The 25,867-nt window shown below is 52.4% G+C and overlaps 6 protein-coding genes across 6 annotated transcripts; 3 read left to right on the plus strand and 3 right to left on the minus strand.

The window, feature by feature from the left end:
- Positions 1-2,625: 2,625 nt before the first annotated feature.
- Positions 2,626-3,707, plus strand: Triagg1_5053 (uncharacterized protein; the record flags this gene model as incomplete). The annotated part of the gene is made up of 3 exons (XM_062899525.1): positions 2,626-2,718; positions 2,808-3,098; positions 3,192-3,707. The coding sequence occupies 3 exons, from the start codon at positions 2,626-2,628 to the stop codon at positions 3,705-3,707; spliced, it is 900 nt and encodes a 299-aa protein (XP_062755878.1).
- A 1,700-nt stretch (positions 3,708-5,407) lies between these two features.
- Positions 5,408-6,029, minus strand: Triagg1_5054 (uncharacterized protein; the record flags this gene model as incomplete). Its single annotated transcript, XM_062899526.1, has 2 exons — positions 5,408-5,752; positions 5,874-6,029. The coding sequence occupies 2 exons, from the start codon at positions 6,027-6,029 to the stop codon at positions 5,408-5,410; spliced, it is 501 nt and encodes a 166-aa protein (XP_062755879.1).
- Positions 6,030-7,774: 1,745 nt separating this feature from the next.
- Triagg1_5055 (uncharacterized protein) lies at positions 7,775-8,814 on the plus strand (the record flags this gene model as incomplete). The annotated part of the gene is made up of 3 exons (XM_062899527.1): positions 7,775-7,994; positions 8,053-8,192; positions 8,251-8,814. 3 exons carry the CDS (start codon positions 7,775-7,777, stop codon positions 8,812-8,814), a joined length of 924 nt encoding a protein of 307 aa, XP_062755880.1.
- An 883-nt stretch (positions 8,815-9,697) lies between these two features.
- Triagg1_5056 (uncharacterized protein) lies at positions 9,698-12,967 on the minus strand (the record flags this gene model as incomplete). Its single annotated transcript, XM_062899528.1, has 2 exons — positions 9,698-9,762; positions 9,820-12,967. The coding sequence occupies 2 exons, from the start codon at positions 12,965-12,967 to the stop codon at positions 9,698-9,700; spliced, it is 3,213 nt and encodes a 1,070-aa protein (XP_062755881.1).
- A 2,614-nt stretch (positions 12,968-15,581) lies between these two features.
- On the minus strand, positions 15,582-16,719 carry Triagg1_5057 (uncharacterized protein; the record flags this gene model as incomplete). Its single annotated transcript, XM_062899529.1, has 3 exons — positions 15,582-15,695; positions 15,763-16,403; positions 16,467-16,719. The coding sequence occupies 3 exons, from the start codon at positions 16,717-16,719 to the stop codon at positions 15,582-15,584; spliced, it is 1,008 nt and encodes a 335-aa protein (XP_062755882.1).
- Positions 16,720-17,572: 853 nt separating this feature from the next.
- Triagg1_5058 (uncharacterized protein) lies at positions 17,573-18,399 on the plus strand (the record flags this gene model as incomplete). The annotated part of the gene is made up of 4 exons (XM_062899530.1): positions 17,573-17,592; positions 17,693-17,920; positions 18,057-18,189; positions 18,259-18,399. 4 exons carry the CDS (start codon positions 17,573-17,575, stop codon positions 18,397-18,399), a joined length of 522 nt encoding a protein of 173 aa, XP_062755883.1.
- Between the last annotated feature and the right edge of the window lie 7,468 nt (positions 18,400-25,867).

Below are 25,867 nucleotides of genomic sequence, written 5' to 3' on the forward strand. Positions count from 1 at the left end.
CGCTGAAGCCACAACATCAACAGCATCTTCGTCTGCTTCTTTCAACACCTAGGTAGGTATCTAGTAGGTTTGAATGCCTCTTGCAAACATCAAACCCGTAGCTATGCGACGCAGTCGAGATAGTCAACCACGGCTTGCCGAAACCTGGAGCCGCAGATCGCCCTGCGCCTAATACTCGTGCTGCTCCAGGCCAAGCGCCTACAAACCGGAACACAAGCCGGACAAGACGGCAGCCTCGTGCAGATCTGCTCCGTAGTGCAGTTCCGTGACAGCACTGGAACATGCCCAGCGGAGGGAAGAGATGCAGATGCACGACATTCTCCACGCGCATCAAGTCGAAGGACAAGTGGAGCGGCGCCAGTCAACTGAGTGCCGTTAGGCAGGTTGCCGGCTTCAGAAGCATACATGATCTGCGTACAGGCGTCTACGTGTGTGGCCGAGGCTCGCATTCAAAGCACAGGCAGCTTCTGCTGTAGATACCTATGCCTAGCACTCCATACGAGCATGTAACCGTAGATGTGCACCCCTCACAATCCAATTCCCTCCAACAAGCCATTGGCCTCGCAGGCCATCAACGGCTGCAAGGCCCGTCAATGTCAAGTGGGGGCAGTCGAAGCTTGAAACTCGTTGTGGAGGAGCGCATGAATCCCCTGCATTTTCCAAGGCCAGGGTCGCCACCTATCGTGAGCGTTGTTAGTGCTGGCGCGAGACACGCCGCCGAATCTCAGACCGTCGCCACGGTCGGCGCCCGATTGGTGAGAAGGCACGGGAAGAGAAACGCAAGAGGAAGAAAAGAGAGAAGAGACCAGTAAAAAACAATCACTGCCGGAAGAGCGGAAGAGGCTCGCTCCATGATTACTCGTCACAGCGCTCCAATTGGGTACTTGTCATTGGTATCGATGCTTGGTCCTGTTGCACACCTCGCAAGCCCGATGATTGTCACGGCTTCTTTTCTTTTCCGGCGTGTTCGCTGCGTGACATGGAGAGGCGGCGGAACTGAATTGTGGCGGGGAGGCGAATGACGACAGACGCAGAGCAATGGGGGAAATGAATTCAATGTCACTTGAAGCATCGTGGAGTGAAGTGCATTCCTGGGAAAGGCCGCAGCCACTATCATTCCTGTCCCGAATTTAATCCCGTGGCGCGCAATCAAGAGAATACCTGTGAGATGAGATGAGTAGCAGTAGCAGAAGGAAAAGATTAGATGTAAAGAAATATCTTTGAGAGTAGGAAGAAGCGCTCGTGATTTCCGCATTGTCTTTGTGCAACATCAATTAATTGATGCTTCTTTGTTGCAGTGAATGCCGGCTTGTACTTTTACGTGTACATGTACGTAACACCAAACAACACCTGCAGCGCCGTTGCTCAGCCTCCGCCTCCCAGTCGCTCCCATTGATCAGTTGAAGCCAGCCTGCATGCTTGAACCTTTCATTTCGCACAGCCGAGCCACTCGATACGACACCCATTAATCGCATCCATCCCGCAAAGCACTGCACTGCACTCCGTATATTACTGGCACGAAACCCTGCACCCAATCGCCAGGCCCGGCCACATCCCGGGCTGCGAAGCGCTAGGGGCCACCGACTCTTCCCGTAATTGATGGGCTTACAGGTACGAGTACATGCCAGCACTCTACCTACTAGAGGTAATCAATGCACGCATTTGATGCAAGTCGGATACCTCCACTGATTGCTGACCCATGGAGAGCCTCAGCGCACAGCGCACAGGCCCAGGCACAGGCACAGGCACTGTCCGGTACCTTACAGGGCCACCTCGCCCGCTGCCGTCTGGTGGCTGATGTGCATCCGTCCAATTGTCGTGGCCGGCTGGTACTGCAATCCCTCGCTCCAGTCGTCTCCCTGTTTTCCTCGAGACCTGCAAAGAACGTGCAGGTTCGCAGCTGGCCCAGCCCTGTTCGTGTTTCTCGCATCGCCACGTCGTCTTGTCCCCTTTGCATTCAATTTGCATCTGATCCCCCCCCCCCCCCCAAACTTGTTGTATCCATCCATTGAATCCATCGTCGCAAGCGCCGTCCCTAGGAATTCTTGTCCCGGCGGATCTGCACCCACCGTTGCCGCCTGTGCTGCCAAACACTGCACCCTTCACCTGGTCTTGCTTGGTCTTGGTCTTGTTCTTGTACCTGTGCAGCGCTCCAGCTGTCTTTTGGTACCAGCCCCGTCGCACCAACTCCACCGTCCTCCGTTTTCCTTTTCTCCCCCCTTCAATCCGTGCCATTTCTCCATCTTGCACCGACATCCGCCATTTTTTTCTTCCTTCTTTCAATCCTCTCTTGACGACTCGGCGACCCTCGCAAACTCACGCCTGACGCCGTCGCTTTTCCTTTCTTTTTCTTTTCTTTCTTCTCTCTTCACTCGTTCTCCCTTCGGCTGTGCCGGACACCAGCTACGCGCATTACAACACACACGCCCCCCAAAAAATAAACACGTCTGTTCTACTCCCGCCTGATCGACAATCGCCTCGACCCTCAACGACACTCTTTTCCCCAAAGCGCACCCAATTACGCCGTCGACTGTCGCATCCGGCCGCTCGACCCCCCCCCCGACCGACAAGCTGGCTAATTCTCTTATGCCCCCGTACTCGGTTACTTCGCCGTCAATACTCAAAATGGATCACTCCAACATCTACAGACGACGAGGCTTCCAGTCTGGCAACATCTTGGGAGACCCATTTGCGCTCGCCACCACGTCTATTGCTTTTGTGCGTTCCGTCCCGCAGCCCTTCCCCCCCTTTCTCGCCCGCCGCGTTGAATCAAAATGGTAAGCGTCAGAGCTAACGGGTTGGTCTAGCTTGCGTGGCTTATCACCATTGTCGGATGCGTCATCGGCCAGATTCAAGAGACGTCCGACGACCCATTCCCCAAGTTCGCTTGGTGGGCAAGTATATACAGCCTCTTCCTCATCATCGGCATTTTCTATGTTGTCGGCAGCGACACGATTCAAACCTATCATGTGGCGATTACGGGATACACTGCTGGAGGCATGGTGCTGGTAACCTCGTCCGTCAACTCGCTGGTATACTCAAAGAGCGGGGCTAGAGAGGCTGCGGCTGCTGGCTTCATTCTCCTGTCCATGGTTGTGGTACGTTGTCGCAATTTCAAGCTGACATCTTTCTTTCTTCCAGTGACATTCTCTTTCACACTTTGCGGATGCTGACATGTAATGCGCGCACAGCTCGTGTGGACTCTGTACTTTGGATCAACACCTTCTGCTACTCCCCGTGCTTTCCTGGACTCCTTCGCCCTGACCAAGGAATCGGCCACCATGCAGCGACAGACCATGAGCAACTATGGCGGAGGCATGGGCCGCCCCGAGACATCCAACTCCGTTCAGCCGCCGCAAATGTATACGTCTGCCCAGCTCAATGGCTTCGAAAATCCTTCGCCCGTTGGCGGCGCCTCTCAAGTTGGTGGAGGACGCGGCTCAAACGTTCCCAACTTTGCTGGTAGTGCTGGACCGGCCCAGATCAAGGTGACAGGCCCTGACGCTGAAGTAGTACCACCCACCGAATATCCCTACCGAGCAAAGGCCATTTACAGCTACGAGGCCAACCCCGACGACGCCAACGAGATCTCCTTCGCAAAGCACGAAATCCTAGAAGTATCCGATGTCAGTGGACGATGGTGGCAGGCGCGGAAAGAAACCGGAGAGACTGGTATCGCACCCAGCAACTATCTCATCTTGTTATGAGCCATGACATAATATCCAAGCGGGGAGTACGTACCGGGGAAAGTGAGCCCTCCATGGGTGTTCGAATTGGACAACCTTTGGATGGAGGTAGTGACGCACCTACGGGTCCGGGCTACCATTCTCGCATATACCCTTTTCCCCCTTCCCTTTTACTTCCCCGCGCTCTCTCTCTCTCATCTCACTTGACGTTGTGTTGGTTGTTTTTGTTCACGCCTCAGAGTCACGACTCCCGGGAATTTTTTGCGCAATCGGGCCAGGGATATATATTGGATGGAGTATATTTGGACGAGACCACTCATGGAGGATCGCCTACGACACCGGAGGGGGTAAACGCGTCAGCCTTGCCTCCTCTTTGTTTTGGCTCTTTGTCTCTGTTGTTTTCCAAGCTGATTCTTTTCTTTTATTGCTCTTCTTTTGTCCATCTTATCATCGACGTACGAGACGTTTTTTTTCTGTTCATTTTGTTATTTCGTCCCCTTCTTACGCTGCCATCTGCTGCTGCAAAAACTCTTCTTTTTCTTTCATCTTTTATGACTTCTACATATATCCCTCTCTACCAAATCATGGAATAAAAAAGAAGCAGCTAGACGCGGTGACTTTTTCTTTTCTCTCCCACCTTTTTTTAGGCTACGATCTATTGATTTTTCGTCCTTTTGTTTTCTTTTTCCTCTTTTTTTTTCATCCATTTCTTTCTTTGGCGGGGAGACTGAACGGAGGGAGGGAGGGCCAAATGTGTACGTATGCGAATTGCTCCGAGGGAAAAAAAACCAAAAGAAAGAAGAGAATACGGGCTTGCAGGAAAGGATGGCAGATACGGGATTGGCGCTGTTTGGTAGAAAAAGTAGGGTCAATGTCTGTCCCATGCAATTGCGATGGGGGTGATGTTGGAATGAAAGTTTGAAATGATACCTACCTTTTGGTTTGCAATGTGCACTTGTGTGTCTTGTGAAGTTGGTTGGTTGTGCTTGGTGACAGTTTACGAAGGGAAGGATTGTGAGCATACGAGTACGATGGGTTGCAGGAAATGGGAGTGGAATTCTTTGTGATGCTGTTGGGAAAAGCTTCGTGACGAGAGAGGGGGAAAAACTTGTGAAAAAAAATCAAACATCTTCAAACAGCTAATTTCACAAGGGAGAGAGGGAGACGAGATATTGCCAAATGCGGAAGCTCACGAGGCATGCAAGGAGGAGGTGTGGTGATCAAATGTCTTCATCAAAAGCCGTGCTCGTATAGCTAATAGTAGTAGCAACATAATAATAGTAGCCCGTAACAACATGCTACTAAGATACGAAAACTCAGACCGCGGGTCCAGACCAAGCCAGGGAGAGAGAGAAGCCTCAAATTCTGGCGAGGAGGTAAATGCTCAAAGCTGATAGGGCGAGACATGGCGGCCTCAACGCGTGCGCGCAAGAGGCAGGTTTGCCCAAGCGCAATCGGAGGGCGGACGCTGCTCGTCAGGCCGGTATGCGGGCAAGATTTCGCGGAGACAAAGGCATCGTGAAAGCCGATCCTGCCGGCGTTGTTGTTGTGGTGGTTGAGGAGGGTGAGAGGGCAAGGGCACAAGGGCACTGCCTTTGGGTGTCTCTCTCTAGTCGTGCACCTATCCAAGAGACGGACAGTCTTTTTGACCACTCTACAAAAAGTAGATCAAACTTTCAGCTGTCATGATGGCACGCAGAGCTGCCTACTCTTGCACCTCACTATCGGTTCTCCAGCCGCTTTCTTAGCTCTCTTTCTTTCTGGAGCACCTCCAGCTCCAACCTCTCAATGCCATAACGTAGAGCTTCCTTACGCTGGCGCACAATCCGCGCGCGCAGCTTGTCCTCGCCTCGGAGCTGCCGGCTCCTTGCCGAAGCAGGCCTAGATGCGCTGCGTGCCGGTTCATCAGGCCTAGTCAGCCGTCCTTGCTGCAACTCAGCCCGGGCCTTGAGCGTCTCAATGCGGCGTTCCTGGCGTTCGACTTGAGCATCGGCGCGGCTGAGGAGAAAGGCGATGTAGGGCCCAATCTCGTCGCGCAGGGAAGCCTCAGCAGCAGCGAGCGTGGGCTGGGGAATGAGTTCGTAGTGCTACGACAAAGAAGGGGGGGGAGGGTGGCCAGGTCAACGATAATGCACAGCGTATTTGTCGAAAAACGCAAGCTGAGCAAACAGGGAGGAAAGCACATACTCGAACTGTCTTGAGGACGTTTACGACGCGGGGGAAGTCGGATACGCCACGGTCAATCGTCTCCACGGAGGCCTCGAGGAATTTGAGAGAGTTGCGCAGCGAATCGACGCAGTCGGCATAGGTGGCCGCGCCGGTCGAACCCGTTCTGGCAGCCATTGGAGCCCCCGGAGTTCACGATGCCGAGATTTCGGGAGGAGTTGGGAGGAGGCAAGGCAAAACAGGATGAGCCCAAGCCCGATTCGTGGCGAGGTCTCTGGCTGGAGAATGTGGGGAAGATGCCGTGGTGTTTTGTGGTCTGGTATTGTCTCGCGGAGGACGAGAGGAGCCCGCGTGCGAGGTTGAGTGTGAGTGTGAGCTCAAGGGTAAGGAGCTGCGCGCGTCCGTCTTCTGTAGCTCTCTCTATACAGTATGGCAGCCACGATCTACGAGCGTCGCTGCTTTTGCATGTGCCGATTGAGACGGATGGTGGTTTTGCAGAGCTGGTGATGTTTACATGTGCAAGTACTTGTGACAGCGCCAGGCCTTGCGCCCCGCCATAAAAGGCAAGCACCGCACCACCGCGCCTGGCCGACTAGCAACAGCCCCACACCAGCTCTGCCGTGGCTCCGGCAGGCGCATCTCGGTGCTGTGGGGTCGTGCTTGCCTCGAACTCGAAGCCAACAACCTTGAAGTTACAACCCAACGGCGAGGGAAGGAAGGTGCTGAAGATTCTGCCAACACGTGAGCCTGACTTGTCGGGAACCTGCCCGATCTAGAACCAGCTGGTTCGCAAACAAACTCAACCCTCTTCAACTTCTGCCTTGATCTGCCCAGCTCCCCTCCTTTGGCTTCTTCGCACCCCCCAGTTCCGCTCGTCTTGATTCGCCATGTCTCGCCCTTGAGCCTGCGTCTAATTGCCTTGGAATGTCGCCTCATACCAGGTCGTCGTCCTTGCCCTCACGCGCTCTCGAGCAACCGCCACAACGGGTTCCAGCCTCGCCTCGAGCTGCCAGAGTCGAGTCACTCCTGTGCCATTTGTTCGACAAGCCGCTCGCCCGCCTCTGGGCAACTCATTGTTCATCCTGACGCAGGATGGCGATGATCCTTGTACTTGGAAGCTAGATGCTGGATAAAGCATCTCGATCTTCGGCTCTAGCGGTGGGTCAGTCCGCATCGGCGAGATTCTGCGGCTTAGTACCGCTTCCTATGCGGCTCAAGCCTCTTCCATGCTCCTGTTCCAATGCTTCTAAAGACCGTTTCAACCGCTGTCTTGTGGGAGGTGTAAGTGGTGTCCATCGTGTAAGCCCATATGCAGATACCTCGAGTCCTCAGCTTGGTTCAATAACAATACCACTAACCCGAGCCCCTTAGAAATTCGCGGCACATATGCTAATGACTCTGGTTACGCATGCCAGCGAAGCCATCGTGAAATGACCCGTGTCCCTTTAGATGGAGCTAACAGGCGATGAGATACCATCGTGACCTTGCCCAACCAGAGGAGCGCCTTGCGCCGCCCAATCTGTGTGCTGCCGTCTCTTCTCTCTCTCATCTCACGATACCACCCGGTCCGGCGACGCCGTTCTCAGTTGACACCCCCCTTTTTCGACGCTTGACACCCCAATTCTATGACTAAATGTACAGTAACTCTCCCTTGCCGACTGAGACGTCTTGTCTGCCAGCCATTTTCCCAGTGCTAGCCTTCCAAGCGCCCGCAGCAATGAAAATCACTACTTAATGCCGGGTCTCCTGTGTTCTCCAGTTATTATGTTCCAGCCAGCCCCAGCTTTGAGTACCGGAGTTGTTCACGTTGAATAGCAGGGCTTGATTATACCTCTTCCATCCTCAGCTACACATCCTCCGAGGCCCTTCAAAGTATTCGTGGGGGCCGTCTTTCCCCGACATGGTCATAACAAGCTTACAGAATGAGCCACGGACTCGATAACCTCACCGGCCTCGCCACCGAGGGTATCGGTCTGCGCTTTCTAAATGAAGAATGGAACGATAGCATCTCAAACGGCCATCCATTCGCCATTCAATGGAACGAGTCGCTGGATGGGACTCAGGCACCAGAGCTTGGGCTGTTCAAGATTACATATCCCAAAGACGGCGTCATCGCATACGAGCTGGTATCAAATCTGACAGGTGTGTATTATGGCCCCATTGAACTAAGCGATACCGACAAGTCCTTACAGCCCTTTAGGCAGCATGAACAATGAAAATGCAACATGCTTGTGGACACCAAGCCATTTGGACGATGAATTATATACTTTGTGGCTCTCATCCTCTCGAGATGCTCGCTCAAATTGGACGGCGTCTCCGCCTTGGAGACTCAAAGAAACTGTAAGTTTCTCAGTGGTCTTGATTCTCCTAGAACGCCGAAAGTTGACCATGGCTACAGCCCCGACATTCACTTCATTGGGCCGCCCCTGTTGTTATCCCCATTATTGTGTTGCTCGCAGTATACACCTTGGGACTCACCACCTGTATCGTATATCGACGCCGAAGAAAGGCAAGACGGGAGAGGGAGAAGAGCAAGGGAAAAGATCTTGAAAAGGATAGATCAAGCCAGACGCGTCTCCTTGAGGATGCGGAAAGACATCCTTCCGTCGATACTATCCTCACTATACAAAGCCTTGATGACACAGATGAAGTCAGGAAGCCGAATATTTGGCTCCTGACACAGTCTGCCTCAGGATCCCTTCTACTATCATCTCCGAGCAGGAAGAATTCCGACGCAACACTGGTCTCGACTACGACTCAAGCATCCGATCAAGTCCTCATATCCCCAATCAGCTTCTCAGAGCAAAGCCTTCAAAGCCTCCAAAGCCCCATAAGCATAGCTTCTGATAGGACATTGGTCACGCTATCAGACCCGAGAGACCAAAAGGCCGTCATTGCCGGTAGACTAGGGCGTTCTGTGAGAGTGATTATACCGTCTGACGATGTACGAGTGCAAGAGTGAGATTTGGAGGCACGTTTGTGTAAGCATATGTCGGGCATTTGGCAATGTGAAGAATTTTATATTAATCGCCAGCCGGTACCCCGCGGGACTTGAGCTGGTGTTGCATCGATATGGAAAATGGCGGAAAATGTGCGAATATGACGATGTTTGTGTTCGAGGGAGGTTTTAACTGTGGACTTTGGCTACCCATAAACACGATGGATATATTTGTAGCATGTAATGATAATTTGGATCTTTGTCTCTCTCTCCCTCTCTCTGCCTCAACTGACGTCCACATACCATTCACAGCGACCAAAGCATGATTGGCCAATATGTATATTTGTATTGGTATTGTTGGTCAAGCTGCAGAGCATCACGCACTCCTGTCACACTTGACTCAATCTGTATGTCCAATGACATGTTGAAAACAACTCATCCAAGATCCCCCTTAGTCTCAAGACTAGATAGATAAAAACAAAAAGTGAAACAAAAAATTGCAGATTCTCTCATATCATCCCTTTCCCAATGTTGAGATTAGCCGGTGCTTTCATAACCATAAAAATAAAAACCAATCAAAATTGTAAAGTCTTTCGATCTTTCTCGTGTTTTTCTCTCTTTTTTTAATAAACCCCGCTATGCGCCGTTTCGTTCTTATATAGATAAAAACCATGTTGAAATGTTTTGGTTCCCCTCCTTTTTTTTGTCCGTCCCGAGTTTGTTCCTGTGTTTTGGTTTGTTTGTTTTGCCCCTTTTAAAAGAAACCCGGTCAAGGGATTTACTTTTTTGGGTAAAAAAAAGTCTAATTATGTCGTGATATTTACTGAATGAATGATGCTGGAATGTTTTGAATGAAGACGGGGGATGGGGAGTTTCCCCCCCGCCGATAAAGTCGTGTCTGGTGCATTTAAGCAGAGCCGGTTGTGTCCTCGACAGGAGGGCATGTGCAGAACAGGTTGGTATCGCCATATGCTGCAAGGGGTTGTTAGTCAAAAGATAGAATCAGAAAGGGGGCAGTCGGAAACTCACTATCGTCTACACGGCCAACCGTTGGCCAGAACTTCTTCTCGAGAAGATACGGCAGCGGGTAGGCCGCCTTCTCCCGAGAATAAGGTCTGTCCCACTTGCCCTCCGCATCGCCGAGGATCAAGTCCCTCTGCGGGTGAGGGGAGTTCTTCAGCACATTGCCCTCCTTGGGCTGCTTGCCCTCCTCAATCTCGCGAATCTCGTTGCGGATGCTAATCATGGCGTCAATGAAGCGATCCAGCTCCTCCTTGCTCTCACTCTCGGTGGGCTCAATCATGAGAGTGTTGGGCACAGGCCAGCTCATAGTAGGAGCGTGGAAACCATAGTCCTGGAGACGCTTGGCAATATCGATGGCCTCGATGCCGGCGGTCTTCTGGAAGGGGCGGGCGTCGACGATGAACTCGTGGGCGCAACGGCCCTGGTCGTTGGTGTAGAGGATGGGGTAGTGGCCCTTGAGGCGGGCCAGGATGTAGTTGGCGTTGAGGAGAGCAACAGTGGTAGCCTTGCGCAGACCCTCGTCGCCCATGGTGGAGATGTAAGCCCAGCTGATGGGGACAATGCTGGCACTGCCAAAGGAGGCGCTGGAGACGGGCGTCTGGGTGCTCTTGTGGGGGAGGTAAGGGACGAGGTGCTTCTTGACGCAGATGGGACCAATGCCAGGGCCACCACCGCCGTGGGGGATACAGAAGGTCTTGTGCAAGTTCAAGTGGCAGACATCGGCGCCGAGAGCGCCAGGGGAGGTGAGTCCGATCTGGGCGTTCATGTTGGCACCGTCCATGTAGACGAGACCGCCATACTGGTGAACAATATCGCAGACCTTTCGGACCTGAGGCTCAAAGACACCGTATGTGCTGGGGTAGGTGATCATGATGGCGCCCAACTCAGAAGCGTGCTTCTTGCACTTGGCTTCGAGATCCTCCAAGTCGAGGTTGCCGGTCTTGGTGTCACACTTGATGGGGACAACACGCATGCCGACCATGGCGGCGGACGCGGGATTGGTGCCGTGGGCAGAAACGGGAATCAAGCAGATGTCGCGCTTGTTGCCGGGCTGCTGCTCGTGGTATTTGCGAATGGCCCGGAGACCGGCAAACTCACCTTGAGCACCGGAGTTGGGCTGCAGAGATGTAGCATCCATGCCAGTCAGGGCAGCCAGCTGAGCAGAGGTAGCGTCAAAAAGCCTCTGGTAGCCCTTGACGCAGCTGTGGGGTGCGTGAGGGTGGATATTGGCGGTGGTTTCTGTGCCAATGAGCTCCATCTGAGTGGTGCCGTTGAGCTTCATTGTACAAGATCCGAGGGGGATCATGGAGTGAACCAGGGACAGATCCTTGGACTGGAGGTGGTGCATATAACGCAGCATCTCGGTCTCGCTGTGGTGGGAGTTGAAAACGGGGTGAGTCAGGAACTTGGACTCTCGGCGAACAGAATCGGGCAGGCTCTTGACGAGCTCCTCAGATGACTGCGCGAACCCTTCCTTCCAGTACTTGTTGGAGACATCGAGGTCGGCGTCGCTGTGGTTCTTGTAGGCAACGGTCTGGAAAGCCTTGACGATGCGAACAAACAGCTTGAGAGTGAAAGTGGTGGGAACCGCCAAGACGAGCTCGTTGGGGGACCAGGCCTTGCCGCTGCTGATGCCTTGATCCATCAGCTCGCGTCGCAGAGCCCGGCAAACCACAGGCTCGTCGAAGTAGAGGGAGACGGTGTCGGAGAGAACCTTGCCGTTGGCGTCGACGGAGCGGGATGAGACATTCAAGCCGTAGTGGTGGGCGGCAGCCTGAATCATGCGGGCGTGGCGGAGGTTGTTGACGGCCATCTCCTTGAGCTGCTCGGGGCCGTGGTAAATGGCATACATTGCTGACATGTTGGCCAGAAGAGCCTGGGCAGTGCAGACATTGCTGGTGGCCTTTTCTCGTCGAATGTGCTGCTCACGGGTCTGCAGAGCCAAACGGAGGGCGCGGTCTCCACGACGGTCCCTGGAAACGCCAATCAAGCGGCCCGGGAGACGTCGCTTGCTACCATCCTGAACAGCCATGAAGGCAGCGTGAGGACCACCATAGCCCAAGGGAACGCCGAATCGCTGAGCATTTCCGAAAGCAACATCAGCACCCCACTCGCCAGGAGGAGTGAGGAGAGTCAGGTTGGAGAGATCGGTGGCGGCGCTCAACAAAGTGCCCTGCGCATGAGCAAGCTCGGCCAGCTCCCGGAAATCGGAAACACCTCCGTTTGAATCGGGATATTGAACCATGACACCAATCAAGTCATCGCCGAGGGCCTTGATCTTCTTCTGGGCATCTGGAGCACCCAGATCCAGGACCTGAATGTGAATTCCAAATCCTTCGGCACGGCCATGCATGACCCTGATGGTGGCGTCGTGCACCAAGTGAGAAACCACATACGTCTTTCCGGGTCGCTTCTGCCTCGAGGAGGAGAGACTGGTCAGGGACATGGTCATGGCCTCACTGGCAGCAGTTCCCTCGTCGAGCAAACTGGCATTGGCAACGGGAAGGCCGGTCAGGTCAGAAATCATGGTCTGGAAGTTGAGGAGGGACTCGAGACGACCCTGGCTGATCTCAGGCTGGTAGGGAGTGTAGCTGGTGTACCAAGCCGGGTTCTCCAGGACGTTTCGCTTGATGACGGCTGGGATCTCAACAGGGTAGTAACCACCTCCGTTCATCCACGTGCGGACGTCGTTGGACGAGTTCATGGCCTTGAAGGCCTTGACAATTCCAGATTCGCTAAACACGCGAGCCTGGATCGTCTTCTTGGGCGGGTCGAGAACATCCGCAGGTATAACCTGGGAAACAAAGGCATCCAGAGTCTCGGCACCGGGGCCGAGAACCTTGAGCATCTCCTGGATCTCATCGTCGCGAGGTCCAATGTGGCGAGCGCTAAAGTCCTTCCACGGCAGCTTGTTGGCAGCACGAATGTCTCTCATTTCCTTGTAAGCCGGGTCCTCCTGCAGAGACTCGAAAGGCGGCCTTCTGCCATCCCGGCTTGCGCCGCGAACATCGGCAGCCGTCTGGCTGGTGTAAGTGAGGTTGCGGACGGACAAACGGGAAGCCTGTCCGCGAGCGCAAACCCTCGCTTCGTGTCGGGCCAGCGCCAGCGATGGGCGAAGGGAAGCCCCCCGTGCGATAAGCAGCCTGGAGGCCATGGCCGCCACGATGTTGCGAAGAAAGGGATGAAGAGCAAAACAAACGGAGCCAGAAGAGTTCAACAGGTCTCCCTCAATGGCTAGGAAAAAGAAAAGGGAAAGGAGAAGAGAAGGAGGATCGCCGACAACGAGGGAGGAAAAGCAGAGAAATTAAACCGAAGCCGCCCGGACGATAAAGATTTGCTCTAATCAGTTCCCCCCTCAGAAAAATGAGATGACGGCGCCTGCGTGGTCCGTAAATGGCTGTCCAAGAGGCCGTGGCGGAACTTTCGTGGGGCAGTCCGGCACCCGTGGTAGCGCTAAAAGTTGAAGCCCTCGCCGGGCAGCGAGTCGACAGGCGATCCCAATTGATATCGTTGGGGAATCAGGCCACGTCCGATGGAAGAAGAAAAGGGACTAGAGCAGGTGAGAAACGTAAGAAAGTGAGAAGACGGTGAGCAGCAAGACAAGCAACAAGGTAGGTCCCTTTTCTCTCCGACATTGGGATCAAGATGCAGCAGCGTGAGCCGGGGCATCAGAGCCATCTTATCTGCGGTTAGTCCTCCGTGCTCGTAGTATCGTAAATAATGCGCCGAATGCATCAAGGTATCACCAGGCACAGGGGCCGTGTTGGCCCATTCCCTTTTCTTCCCATGTTTCCAATGCCCTTCCTCTTTTTTTTCGTCTCCATTCCCTCTTTTCGCTTCCCCAGAGCCGAACATCGCAGCCAAAAGGCCAATGAGTCGCCTGATGCCTCCCGCATCCCGTCGTCCAGGCCTTGGTTGGACATCCTCCACGGCTGCGGTGGTCCGTAATACTGGAGTCGACTCCGCAGGCTTTTGGAGTAACTGGGCCAGGGCTTGGATGCTTGGAGCATAGTGTGTCCACGACTCGTGCCCACTAAAAAAAAAACTCGTTGCTTCGAGCTTAATCTTTCTCCCGAGTTGGAGGTTTTTTCGGTGCAGCTAGAGGTTTTGGTTAGGTGATGGCTTTTCAACATTGTTTCGTTGCTGCCACTGTGTATCCTGGCGCCAACGATATCGGCTATTCACGGGCCGACGCTGAGCGTCCAAGCGGATGCATGTGATTCGCTGAGGGGGGGAGGGGAGGAGGGGAGATGATTTTCGTGAATTGTGATCGCAGGTGGATTCAAGCTTTTTGGTTCCTTTTTTTTTTTTTCTTTTTTTCTTCTTTTTTTTCTCCAATATGTACCAAATCAGCCCCTACATGACATGGCCTGTATCCGATCCTGGCAGTAACTGATCAGATGCCACTGCACTCCGTACCTAAGGCATAAATGCAGTAAGGACTCAGCAATAAGCTGCCTTAGTTTCTCTCACCTCTCATACATGCCTGGTACATGTAGGTACCTTATCTGCACGCTTATCTACCTGCCAAGGCCCTGTGTCGACCGCTGTAGCCTTCCCCCATTAACCACCTACGTAGTACCTACCAGCACACACATCACACTGTATTTGCCTCCAGCTCCATCCATTCCTTCAAGCCTTAGGCCACCCTTCCAGCACACCCCGACATCGCCCAGCTTTTACGTAACTATCCGTCACTTGGACTAAACAACAACAAACAAACAAAAAATCATCACCATGTTTGGAGGATGTACGTACACGCCCAATCCCTGACAAATACATACCCGCCCTTCTCGTACACCATGTGATGTGATAAACCGCATGCAATGCTGACGTCTCGCCTCCAGTCGCCCCCCCGCAGCAGTCGCCCGAGGAGATTCGCGCCATGGAGGCCGAAGCGACCTTCACCGTCCAGCAGGTCGCCGCAACTGCCTTTATGCTCTACCTCTGTACGTCTGCGCCATGGAAAGACATCTTGAAGATGGCGACCTTTCTTCTCGTCGACAGATGCTTCTTCTACCTCGTCTGCGCCACTGCTAACCTCGAAAATAGCTCCCTTCGCCGTCGACATGATCAGCCGCATCTTCTAAACCCGGCGGGGGAAGAAAAAATTCGTATATAGACGTTTCCATGTAACATACGTACATGTTTTCCACTCCGGTACATTGCCATTGACGGATAGTGCGCCGGTTTTCTGACTGGCGACACTTGTTTGATATACCAACTGCCAAAGGAACCAGCAAGTCACTTAGCCAAGGCAAAAAAATCGCTGTACAATAGAAGTGGTCGCCCGAGGTTGATTGTTGGAGAAGAAAAGCTCAACCTGATTCACCAAAGACGACACGAAAAATGAAACGAGGCGACGATAGAAGAAAATAAAGAAACATGTAAAAATTCACAGTTGCCGGGATGTTGCCATGTGACGGAAGTGGCTCTCAATTTTGAAATCCATCAAAAGCAAAGTCTTATGCGCAAAGAAAAACCAAGATCCTTATAGCAGACGACTATTCTGCACGCCTTCCAGATCCATCTTCATATTTTGTCCAATCCTACAGCGTCTACAGTTTAACACTGGAAACAACCCGACTCAAGAACCCCCCAATTCTATCGCCTTCGAATACTGTTGCCATTGCCTGCCAACATTCCGACTCCATTTGCGTCAAAACATGAAAAGTCATCCTCAAATTAACACCATTACAGCGGCTTCAGTGATCAGTGAAACCTCCCTCCTCGCCAAACAATCTCCTAGGATATCCAGGCAGGCGCCTTTACCGGGACCGTGATGGCGGGTTTCTGCTCTTTTCCCACTCCTGGTAGTCCGCGCCCAGCGCCTCCAACTCCTTTTTCAAATGCTGTAGTTGCTTCTCGTAATCCTCCAATACCTAGAGCCACCAAGGTTAGCGACCAAATGTCATGGTAAGCACCCGCTGAGGCCACATCAAAACTTACCCGTTTCGCCCTCGTTTGTGTCTCTTCATCGAGCCCCTCGCTCTCTCCTGCCGGCTTCTCCAACTCCTTATTCAGCCTCTCAGAGTATCCTCTCAGCACAATCAGTCTGCTCCACAGCTCTTCCTCCCTGGCGCCAACTGCTGGATCTTGCACATCGCGTTCCAAAGTCTGCAGTCTGCTTTTGAGATCATCTTCGTCGCCGCTTAGGGCGTAGCCCCTGTTCCTAAGAATCTGCACCTTGGCGGCCAAAGCCAGACATCGGTTGGAAATCATCGTCTGCCGCCTTCTGGCAGCGAGGGCTCTGGTTTCCGTCTCCAACTCGTGTCGTTGCAGCAGCGCATCTAGACAGCCGTTGATCTGGTGCAGTCGTGTGTTGAACTCGGAAATGGCGCGCTTTTGCGTCTTCAGTCGGTCCGCCACGCCCGTGTAGCCCGCGCACAACACAGGCATGAATCCAGGGGCGGGCTTGTTCTGCAGAGCCTCCTCCCATTCTCTATCGTCTTCAAATGGTTGAGGCTTGTAAAAAGGGATGTGTGCTTCATCGACTTTATTGTAGAAGTAGTGCTTGAACACGCAGCTGGGGTTGGCAGGGTCCCATTTCTCCGTCACAAGCTTCATCTGCTCCAGAATCGGCTTCTGGTCTGTATACATCACCACTGCGTTAGCAAATAACGGCGGCGTTTCCTAGAGCATGCGAGACTTACGCGGTGTCTCTTGGCCGGGCTGCCATAGAGAGCTCGACAGCTGGGCTTGTGACTGCGACAGCGCGGGCACCTGCTGTGTCTGCTGGGGCTGGGCAAGCAGCGTGTTTCCGAGCGGCGCCGCCTGTTGGCCTGCACCCAGCGCTTGTCCAAAGATGTTTCCGGATGCTTGCGTCTGCTGGGCGGGCTGGGCTGTTTGGGCTGAGCCAAAGAAGCCTCCCGAGCTCAGAGGCTTTGCTTGTCCGAATAGCGACATGGTGAAAAGGAAGACCGCAGCTCCTCCAGCGAGCGTCGTGAGGCTATCGGCAAAGCTCCCACGGGAGCCTCGTTAAAAAGGATGGAGGCGCAAAGGATTGCGGAATGCCGTTTCTCGGATGCCGGAGGCGCTATGGTCGGCGAATTGCTGGATGGGTTGTCGTTGATGCGCGGATGTTTTTCTCGTCGCTGGGGCAGTTTTGTTGACTTGCTACTAAGGTACAAAATTGCTGCAGGTCGCGCTGTAGGAAGTACCAAAGTACCGCGCAGGTCAGCCTCGTCCACGGCCCATCCAATCACAGCGAGCCTCCAGAGCAGATTCGCGAAATGCAGCCCTGATGCGCAAACCACAACGGAGTGATGCAAACAACAGGCACAATGGCAGAAGAATAGTAATTAAAAATCGAAGTCTTTCTATAATGACGTAATATTCTTCAATAGCACAAGGGCTTGACTACAGCAGTGAACTCGAAGAGATTCCAGCAACTCTTTTGACTGAGTCCGCAAGTCGAACTAACGCTGCTACTTGGAGTTACCTGGGATACCTAGCCTTTTAATCAGCAAACGCTAACCTCCTAAACTCCAGCGAGTCTAGCGCTGCAGGACTAGAATTCAGCGGCTTCAGCAGCACTCATCCCCACAAGTCAAGTATATTTTGCAACTTTCAAGTTTCTCCATGTACTCTTGACGGCCGCCTCGAAGACGCCAACAAGGCTACCATTGCTGACCCCCCGGTCGCCTCTGATTGGCTGGTGCAACTACAATCTTTCAACTAAGCGTCAGTCGGAAGAACCTCATAGCTCCATTATCCTACCGCAAGCTTCACAGAGGGTCAATCGAACCACCCGGCAATCATGGCATCACGACGGTCTCAGTATGTTGATCCGGCCTCTTAGATCTAGCAGCGACGTCATTGAGCCGCCCTGAGGGCACATTGGCGACATCCCGCGACAGCAGCACTAACCATGTGGCAGATTCCACCAGCAGGTGCTCATCGACACCACGCCTCTCCCGGACAACATTCCCCAGGTCCAGGAGGTTGGTGCCTCCTCTGCGCCTCTGCTGTCGGCTTCCTTCTTCATCGGCGCACGATGCCGCGACTACAACGATGATTACATGCAGTGCAAGACCGAGAACCCCGGCAAGGGAGAGCTGAACTGCTTGAAGGAGGGACGACGGGTAACCCGCTGCGCCCAGAGTGTGTACGTTTTCCTGCGCCTGCGGACGACTCGATGAATTGCGAGAATCGGAGCCAGCCATCTAGATCCCAGGGCTCGGCCGTTGGGAGGGCTCATTTGTTCGTGGAAAGGAGGGGTACTGACGTTTGTGGTCATCCAGGCTCAAGGACATCAACACACACTGCTTAGCCGAGTTCCGCAAGCACTGGGAGTGCCTCGACAACCGAAACCAGCAGCTCTGGCAGTGCCGTCCCGCCGAGTGGAAGCTCAACAAGTGCGTTTACGATAACTTGGTACGTCTAACCTCGGCATCCTCGTCAACATCAATGCGCCATAATTTATTAACCATGCCCCGGCTCTAGAAACTGGAGAAGAAGATTCCTGATCAGCCCGCCAACGTCACCCCTGTTGAGCTGAGGCCGAAGCAAATCTTTGCTGACGTGAGGATTGGACCTGGTGACGGCAAGCCTTTCACCCCCGGGCAGTCGGAGGCTTCACAGTGAGGAAGGAAGGGAAACGGTTGGAATGGAGGGGTGAAGGTGTGTCGTGTACAATTGCAGCCACCTGAATCGAAACAAAAACAACTCATCAACCTCTTACATACAATACTCGCACCATTTGATTCCTACGCAAGCCGTGCTATCTTGATTCCTTTGTAGAAGGTGTTTTAAGGGGCCAGGGCATTGAGGAAATGTTTGGTCCTGAGAAAAACAATACGAGGCAGACTGTTTGAGGGAAAGACATTGAGGCAGCCAAGCACTCAAAATACAAGGTTAAAAGGGTGACGTGTTACACGTCTCAATTCTTCAGTCGACACCGGACCTCGGGCTTTTGCATCATCGTGCCCGCCCAATGGCGCAGTTGCACATTCACATGCAAACTCACGATCCTGCCGTCACCAGCCCCGAGCATCAGGGACCATTCCACAACATCCAGCTTTAAAACGGCTGAAAATGAGGGGCCCCTCGCCCTCCCCTGGATTTTTACTACTTGTGCACACTGCCAACGCCATCGTGTAGACTAGAAGCATTATGCCGAGACATTTTGAGATGAGATATATCTCGTTCAAGTTTGTGAAGCGCCGGAAGCCTGCCTCTGGAACACGAACATCCATCCGTTGGACTGTAAGACTCGCGGAGTGACAGCTGAGTCAATATTGACCTGTAGATGTAGTTGATTGGAGGAGGCGTGTGGAGGATGAGGCGGGAAGTATAGCTGACTGTTTGGAGTAGATTATTGATTCGGCAGCCGGCGGAATGTCTGTCTTCAACTTTCCATCACCAATAGAGTTCTCTCCAGGTAGTAAAGGTGAAAACCATGTACGACAATAGGGCTGAGGGAGCTAGGTTTTATGTGGGACAGAACAGTAGAGACGGCTGAAGAGCTCAATACGAATACTCCTTTGTCTTTCACATGAAAAAATCCTTCAACCCATGTGAGGCGTGAGGCATCCATAGCAGAGGCCTTCTAGTCTAGAATGTGTGAATAACCTTACCCTATAATACTACATGACACAGAACATGGATGGTTCCCAATGGTAAATAGAGTGCAAAATCTCTTTAATAACTTACAAGTTTGAGAGTAATCAACTACTTCTAAGATGCCGGATGTAACGGCGAGTACGCTGAGCCATAGGGTTGGCTGATGGCTATTAGTCTTCATATCACCAACTTACAAACTGGTTCTCTTCTCAGAGGCATTCCACATCTTTGACCAAACAATCAGCTTGTAAAACTCGACGAAGCAAGGGCATCTTGAGAATCAATCAATGTCAATCAAAGACACAGTACAACCAGCACAGCACGCATCCACCGTCGTACGTTGAAGACTAAAGAGAAAAAATGGCGAAATATGAAACCGCCAGGTTCCACAAGAAGCATCTAGGCAAAACCGACCGAGAGAAGGGCTAGAAGAAAAAAAAGAAGAAGGAGAAAAAACATCTCATCGAAAGAAAAAGAAAAAAGAAAAGAAAAGAAAAACACTCATGATGGGCTCTGTTTCAGCCACGCGCATCGCGCATCACGCCGGTTGTGTCTATCGTGCGATGCTTTTTACTAAAGCGACTAACATGCATGCATCTACAGAACACACTGGATGCCACAGCCACTTACATTTGCCTGACACCTAACTCTTTACAACAGCCGCCATGCTCATTAGTACGAACACTATCAGGAGCAATAAGCTGCTACTCGTAGGCAATACCAAAGCTCCAGCTCTGTAAAAAAAAAAAAAAAAAAAAAAAAAAAAAAAAAAAAAAAAAAAAAAAAAAAAAAAAAAAAGCAAAAGTCTTGCAGTGTAATCAAGACCACCTGCATCCTCACATGTCGCTAGGCGTGCAAAAAAGGGGCCTGGGGAAGGACACTTACTTAGGCGTACCCGTAGGCCTAGCGGCGCTTATGTGCATCTCCCAGGCTAGGACACGTCAAAAAGAGCCTACAAACAAATAGAAACAAGGAAGAAAAGAAAAAAGAAAAAAAAAAAAAACTGGAAAACGAAACCGGCGGCATGTTTCAAACGCGGCCGGCGTGCAGGCCCGGAAAGCCCGCGGGCTGGGGGCGACTAGAGGTTCCGCAGCTCGGAATCTGGCCGTTCAGCTTCAGTCGGCGATGGCGTGAGAGAGAGGAATGGATCCCCATGCCTTGAAATCAAAATTGTACTTGTGTTTCCTACAAATTGCAGCGGCAGCACCAAGTACCGCTGTCCTTGAATTGTATTGGATCAATGGATATCAAAGGTGCGTGGGCTCTGGAGCCCCGTCCCGGCAATGTTCTGGAAGAGCTGGGCCAAAACCTTGTTAGGAGGCTGACCTTGGAGCGCGATTTGATATTGAGTGTGGAAATTGGAAAATTGGCTGGGGGTCCCTTTGATTATCTTGCTCGCAGTTACGTAAGGCCGTAGCGGCACGATATTAATTGCATGTACATGACTTCCAGGTTTTGAGGGCGTTTCGTTGAGCGGCTATCCGTCAAGGGAAGAGGCAGGAATTTTGTACTAGTACCGGCCACGTCCCAAGGCAGAGCGCGGAATAGGCTGTATGCCTACTTGCTTCGCCGGGTATGCACTCATACGAGTGCGTGTAGTCTAATCAGTAAGGGGAAATGGCTGCATCTGGTGGAGCCTCTCATACGTGTACACGCATTCTAGGATCAAGTACGAGTAGAGCAAAAGCAAACGGTATAGTAGGGAGGTTTAAGCTATCAAGGTAGTGCTCGATACGCGCCTCGGATCTGTCCAGACACGCCAAGAGATGAGGAGCTGTACGGCATCTAGTCTCCCACGCGGGAGGTTATCCGATAGCTGCAATTAACTTTAGCATTTCTGCACGTGTGCTGCCGAGACTCATCGGTTTCAAGATTATCTTGCGTCTAAAATCAAATAAAATACGAAGTGCCAAGCAGGTGGCACCGTGGCAGTCAATGACTGGTAGGCCTACAATGTATCCATACATTGGGAACGCACGCGAGTAAGCCTGCTGGGCCTCGACTCCAGTCATCCCGGACGCCGGACGAGAAAGATGTTGCCTCCGAGCAGCACTAGACCCGGCCTCGTCATGGGGGGATGGGAAATAGGCACACGGCTAGCATCGAGCGGATACACACGATCAAGGCTGTGGGACCATCAAGAGAGAAGATGAGCCGACGTACCGAAATGATGAGGGCAGTGAGAAGAATACATGGATTGCAGTGGTAAGCTCGAGTTGGGTTGCCCGGAATGAGCTTCGTGAAGACGCGCAAGGGAAACAAAGGATGAAGTGTCTCGTGATGGATTCCGGCCATGTGCTCGATGCCCCGCCAATGAATCACTTATAACTGCTCCTATTTGGAGTGCTAGTGTCGGCGGCAAAAGGGCGACATCAAATGTCATCGAATGTTTCTTCTTACAGGTACGTGCGCAAACACCGTCAAGGGGAAAAGGGCGGCCGTTTGGTGTATCCGGAGCTGGGGCCTCGGTCGGCCTCGTGAGCGTCCACAGCGTGCGCTTGATGAGACGCAGCACGAACTGCGGAGCACGAGGCGGATCGCTAGAGTACAAGTACGAGTACACAGTTGAGAGAAGGAAGACGAAAAAGAAGGAATACCCGTGACAACATGAGATGTGATGTGCCATGGCAAGGATTGAATGGCAGATTCAAAGTGCCAAGCGCAGTGTTTGCCTCTTTGGCAAACCCCGCATCTGGACAATTGCGATCTGCGACTGGCACTATTGATTCCTTGGTAGGGCATGAAATGCGACTCTACATGTCGTATTGATACGGAACACGCGGGCCGTGGGAGCGATGAATTCCATGTTGGTTCCGTCTACCTATTGAATCAAATACCTCCCGTCACCTTACGGGGTAGGTACTTGCACTTGCACCAGACGCCGTTGGGCACAGCGTGTATCATCCCATGATCTGATTTTTCGAATTTCCCCGTAAAGCTGCTGCAAGTACTACTAGCTGGAATCACGGTATAGGAGAGCCGAGGGTGCTTGAAATGAGTGACATTCATCGCTCCTCCTGCATCTACGAGAAATGGAGAACGAAGAGCCGTCCCCAGTGACCAAAAGCCCCCAATTGCAAGGCCTCGATAGGCTGACAAAGAGCGCTGGAGATGAGGTAGGGGGTGATACAGAGCGATTAGTGCCGTTTCAGGGATAAAAGTCCCGCAAGGCCGCCTGTAGCTTGTTTGATGGAGACGCCGGCGCTGGTTGGTGGAGGCTGAAAGACGCCTGCAGCAGCCAAGCGCCAGAGCAAAGCTGCTGCAAGGCACAGCGCCGTGAGAGGCGGGAAACATTTTATGGGAAGAAAAAAGGATGAGCTGCAGGGGAGGGGCGTGTTGGTAGCGGTGCTGCTTGTATGAGTGTTGAGGCCTGTCTGCAGGTAATAAGCAACAGTAAAGGCATAATAGTGATGTGATGAAGCTAAAGAGAAAAATGTAGCGGTGAATGTGAACTGCAAGCCAATGTTCTCGTATAATTGAGTTCAGATTCGTTCAATCGCTGTTGCATCCATATACCGAGAGACTACATGTATTGTCCATAGAGTTCAAGCTGCCAAGCTTTTCAACCCAAGCTCGGGATACACGGAGTCGGCGAATAATCGCGTCGATTCAGGGCTGAGAAAAAAGAGAGAAATCACATTACGGAAAAGAAATACTAGAACAATGTTCGGCACTTAGCACAGATGGCGGGTCGGAAATCAAGGGGCAGCAGCGTTAGGTGGTATGTGAATACATGTAATGAATGATACAGTAGTAGTCGCAGTTGACATGTAATATTGGTTGATACATATCATCGGCCTGCCTCCCTGCCCAGAGCAACCTCGGGACAGCAGACGGTTGAAGCTCTTCGAAAGCGCGTATCAAGTCAAGAGTTGGCGCGTTGAGGCGTTTCGAAGGCATTCTTCGGCCAACGACAAAAGGAGCAACTGCGTGCAGCGATCCGGGTCTAGCTAGTTGGGCGCATCTAATCTCGATACGTGGACGGAATACGAAGTTGCACTTGCACAGAGGTATGATGGCGTCGGCTTGGAGGGGGGCTCATGAGACCCCCCCGGGCAGAGACATTGACGAAATTTTTTCTTCTTCTTCTGTCTCCTCGCCAATGCGGCTGCGCCATCCGATCTCAGACACACCATTGACGATGTGCGTAATCGGCGAGGAGCCCACGCCCCGGGATGCTGCTACTCATCTCAACGTCGAGGGTGATGTGTAATAATAAAAAAAGAAAGGAAAATAAATATTATAATGGTGGAAAAAGCAAAACAGACGCAGAATATGATGTCAAGAGAAGGCTTATGTTGGTTTGGCCTGTCCCTATCCCGGCTGCTGGGGCCCGTGGCCAAGGCGGTAATTGCTGGTGGCTTTAATTTTGAGCCTTGTCAGTGCAAGATGAGCGCGGGGCCGGAGACAGCGGTCTAGAATGCTTCTTTTCAGCCCTTGCGGTGGCTTTGTTTGATGGAGAGCTGGAAAAAGAAAAAAAAAAAGACTCAGCTTAGAATAGGTATGAGTACCAGGTAGACAAGGTAAGGACACATCAGGGTCTGGTTCGCGATGGTCATCCGTGGAGTCGTCTGTTGCTGGTAGGTACATACCTAGCAGTCAAAACCTGCTGTGGCTGCTGCTGCTGCTGCCGGTTGATTTCGCCACTGGGAGATTTAGCGGTTACACCAACAATCTGCAGAAAACCAGCTCTCTCGTTCTTGTACATACTTGCTGTACAGAGACTTTGATGCTGATGCAGTACAAGAGCCTCAATTGTTGTGTTCAATCTGATGCCCTTTACTACAGCCACGCCATGGCCGTCACCCCCGCGCTGCCCAACTAGGCTAAGCTGGCAATAAGGTCCAGTGCTAAGCAACTTGGCTTGTTTCGTAGCGTCAGGAACAGGAACAGCCCCATGATTCCAGGAACCCGCACGCATGGGGTATTTTGTTGTTTGTCTTGGAAATGTTCGTATAGCCAACCGGGTGATCAATGCGTATGGATATGCTTGCACGAGTAGGTACATGGATATCGGGGTGCAGAGTGCAGTATCAGCATCAAGGAGGTCGAGTATCAATGCTTCGATAAGGAATCGATAGGTGACCAACAGGTCAGTTACAGGCAGTCTTGGGCTTCCAGGTGCCCCCAAGCCCAACTCACTCAGCACCTGCAGCAGCTCCATTTACAGGGCGCCTCAGCTGCCTTTCGCTACGCCACGGGTCCCCTCAACTCGCATGTAGGCACCCCCCCGGTCGCGGCAGGGGGCGTGCGCATCTCGAAACACTGCAAACTCGAGCAATCCCAGCTTCATCTCCCCTAGCCTAGCCTCCTCCACCTCTCTTTGCCATCTCTACTCTACTCTACTCTCTACGCACTACACGCTGCCCCCGTTTGCCCACTCCTTGTCAATTCGACCCGGTTCCCACCACCGTCGTTCCTTTTCCTTTTTAACGTCGCCCTTCTGCCGCTGCGGCTTTCTCGCCTCTCCTTGTCCTCCACTCCCAGAGAGCGAAATCTTGGCCAATTCCCTTCCCTCCCCTCTTTTCTGCAAAAAACTCTCCTTACCGTGTCCTCGACGGCACATTCCACTCCTTTTTCTGAGACCCGATTGATTCACTTCGTTATTTATCGGCCTGGTATCCGGTTCTTCTTTCAAGTTCGAGTTCGCTATCCACAAGGTCGAGTGCATCCAGCCGCCGACTGAACACGCTCTTTTCCTTCGTCGACCCCCAAACGAACAAGACGACTTCAGTCCCTGCCCGTTGTCCAACCACACGGCTTCCCGACTCTCCTTCAAAACTTGAAAGCGGTGCTGCACCAGACTGGTTCTGACGCAAGCCAATATAAACCCTCTTCGACCACCGTCCAGATCTCACATCCGCATCGCCATACCATCAAGTCCATCAAGGTAAGGCAGTGATCGACAACTTTATTCTCACTCCTTGTTCGTTATACTATATATCCATCGCAAATCATGATTGGCTTTACCAAGTCACCACTTCTCTCAAGTTGCATCTCTCGTCATACATGTGACAGCTCCCATGGCCACCTCCATCGAGCTCCCTTGTTTCCGGAGCAACTGGGCAAGTGTCCATTTGCACCTTGTCCTAGCACTGCCCTGCTTGGCCCATTCCTCAGATTTGTTTTAAGCTCTTGTGTCGAGTTTGCGGGGTATTGTTCCGTTTCCATCAGCAGCCTCATGGATCTGCATTCCTCATCCTTCCCAAGGCCACGTTCCAGAGGACATCGGCAGCCCTCTGGCCTTATACTGCCGCGGGGGTGACGCACAAGGTTATCTCTCGTTCACCAGCCTCGTCGTGAATCGCTGTTGCTTTCGGCTCCTTATATATCCAGTTTGGTGCTTTCAACTTCTGCGAGATATTCAATAGCCATAATCCCCGTTTGAAACACATGTTGAGTATAGTATCCAGAAAAAGCTAACTCCATTTCCTTAGCAAGTTCAACTTGACATCTACTACTCCAAGCAAAGACTATTCCGTCGTTCAAG

The sequence above is a fragment of the Trichoderma aggressivum genome (genome assembly GCF_033847375.1).
Source record: "Trichoderma aggressivum f. europaeum strain CBS 100526 chromosome Unknown scaffold_017, whole genome shotgun sequence".
Taxonomy (NCBI): domain Eukaryota; kingdom Fungi; phylum Ascomycota; class Sordariomycetes; order Hypocreales; family Hypocreaceae; genus Trichoderma; species Trichoderma aggressivum.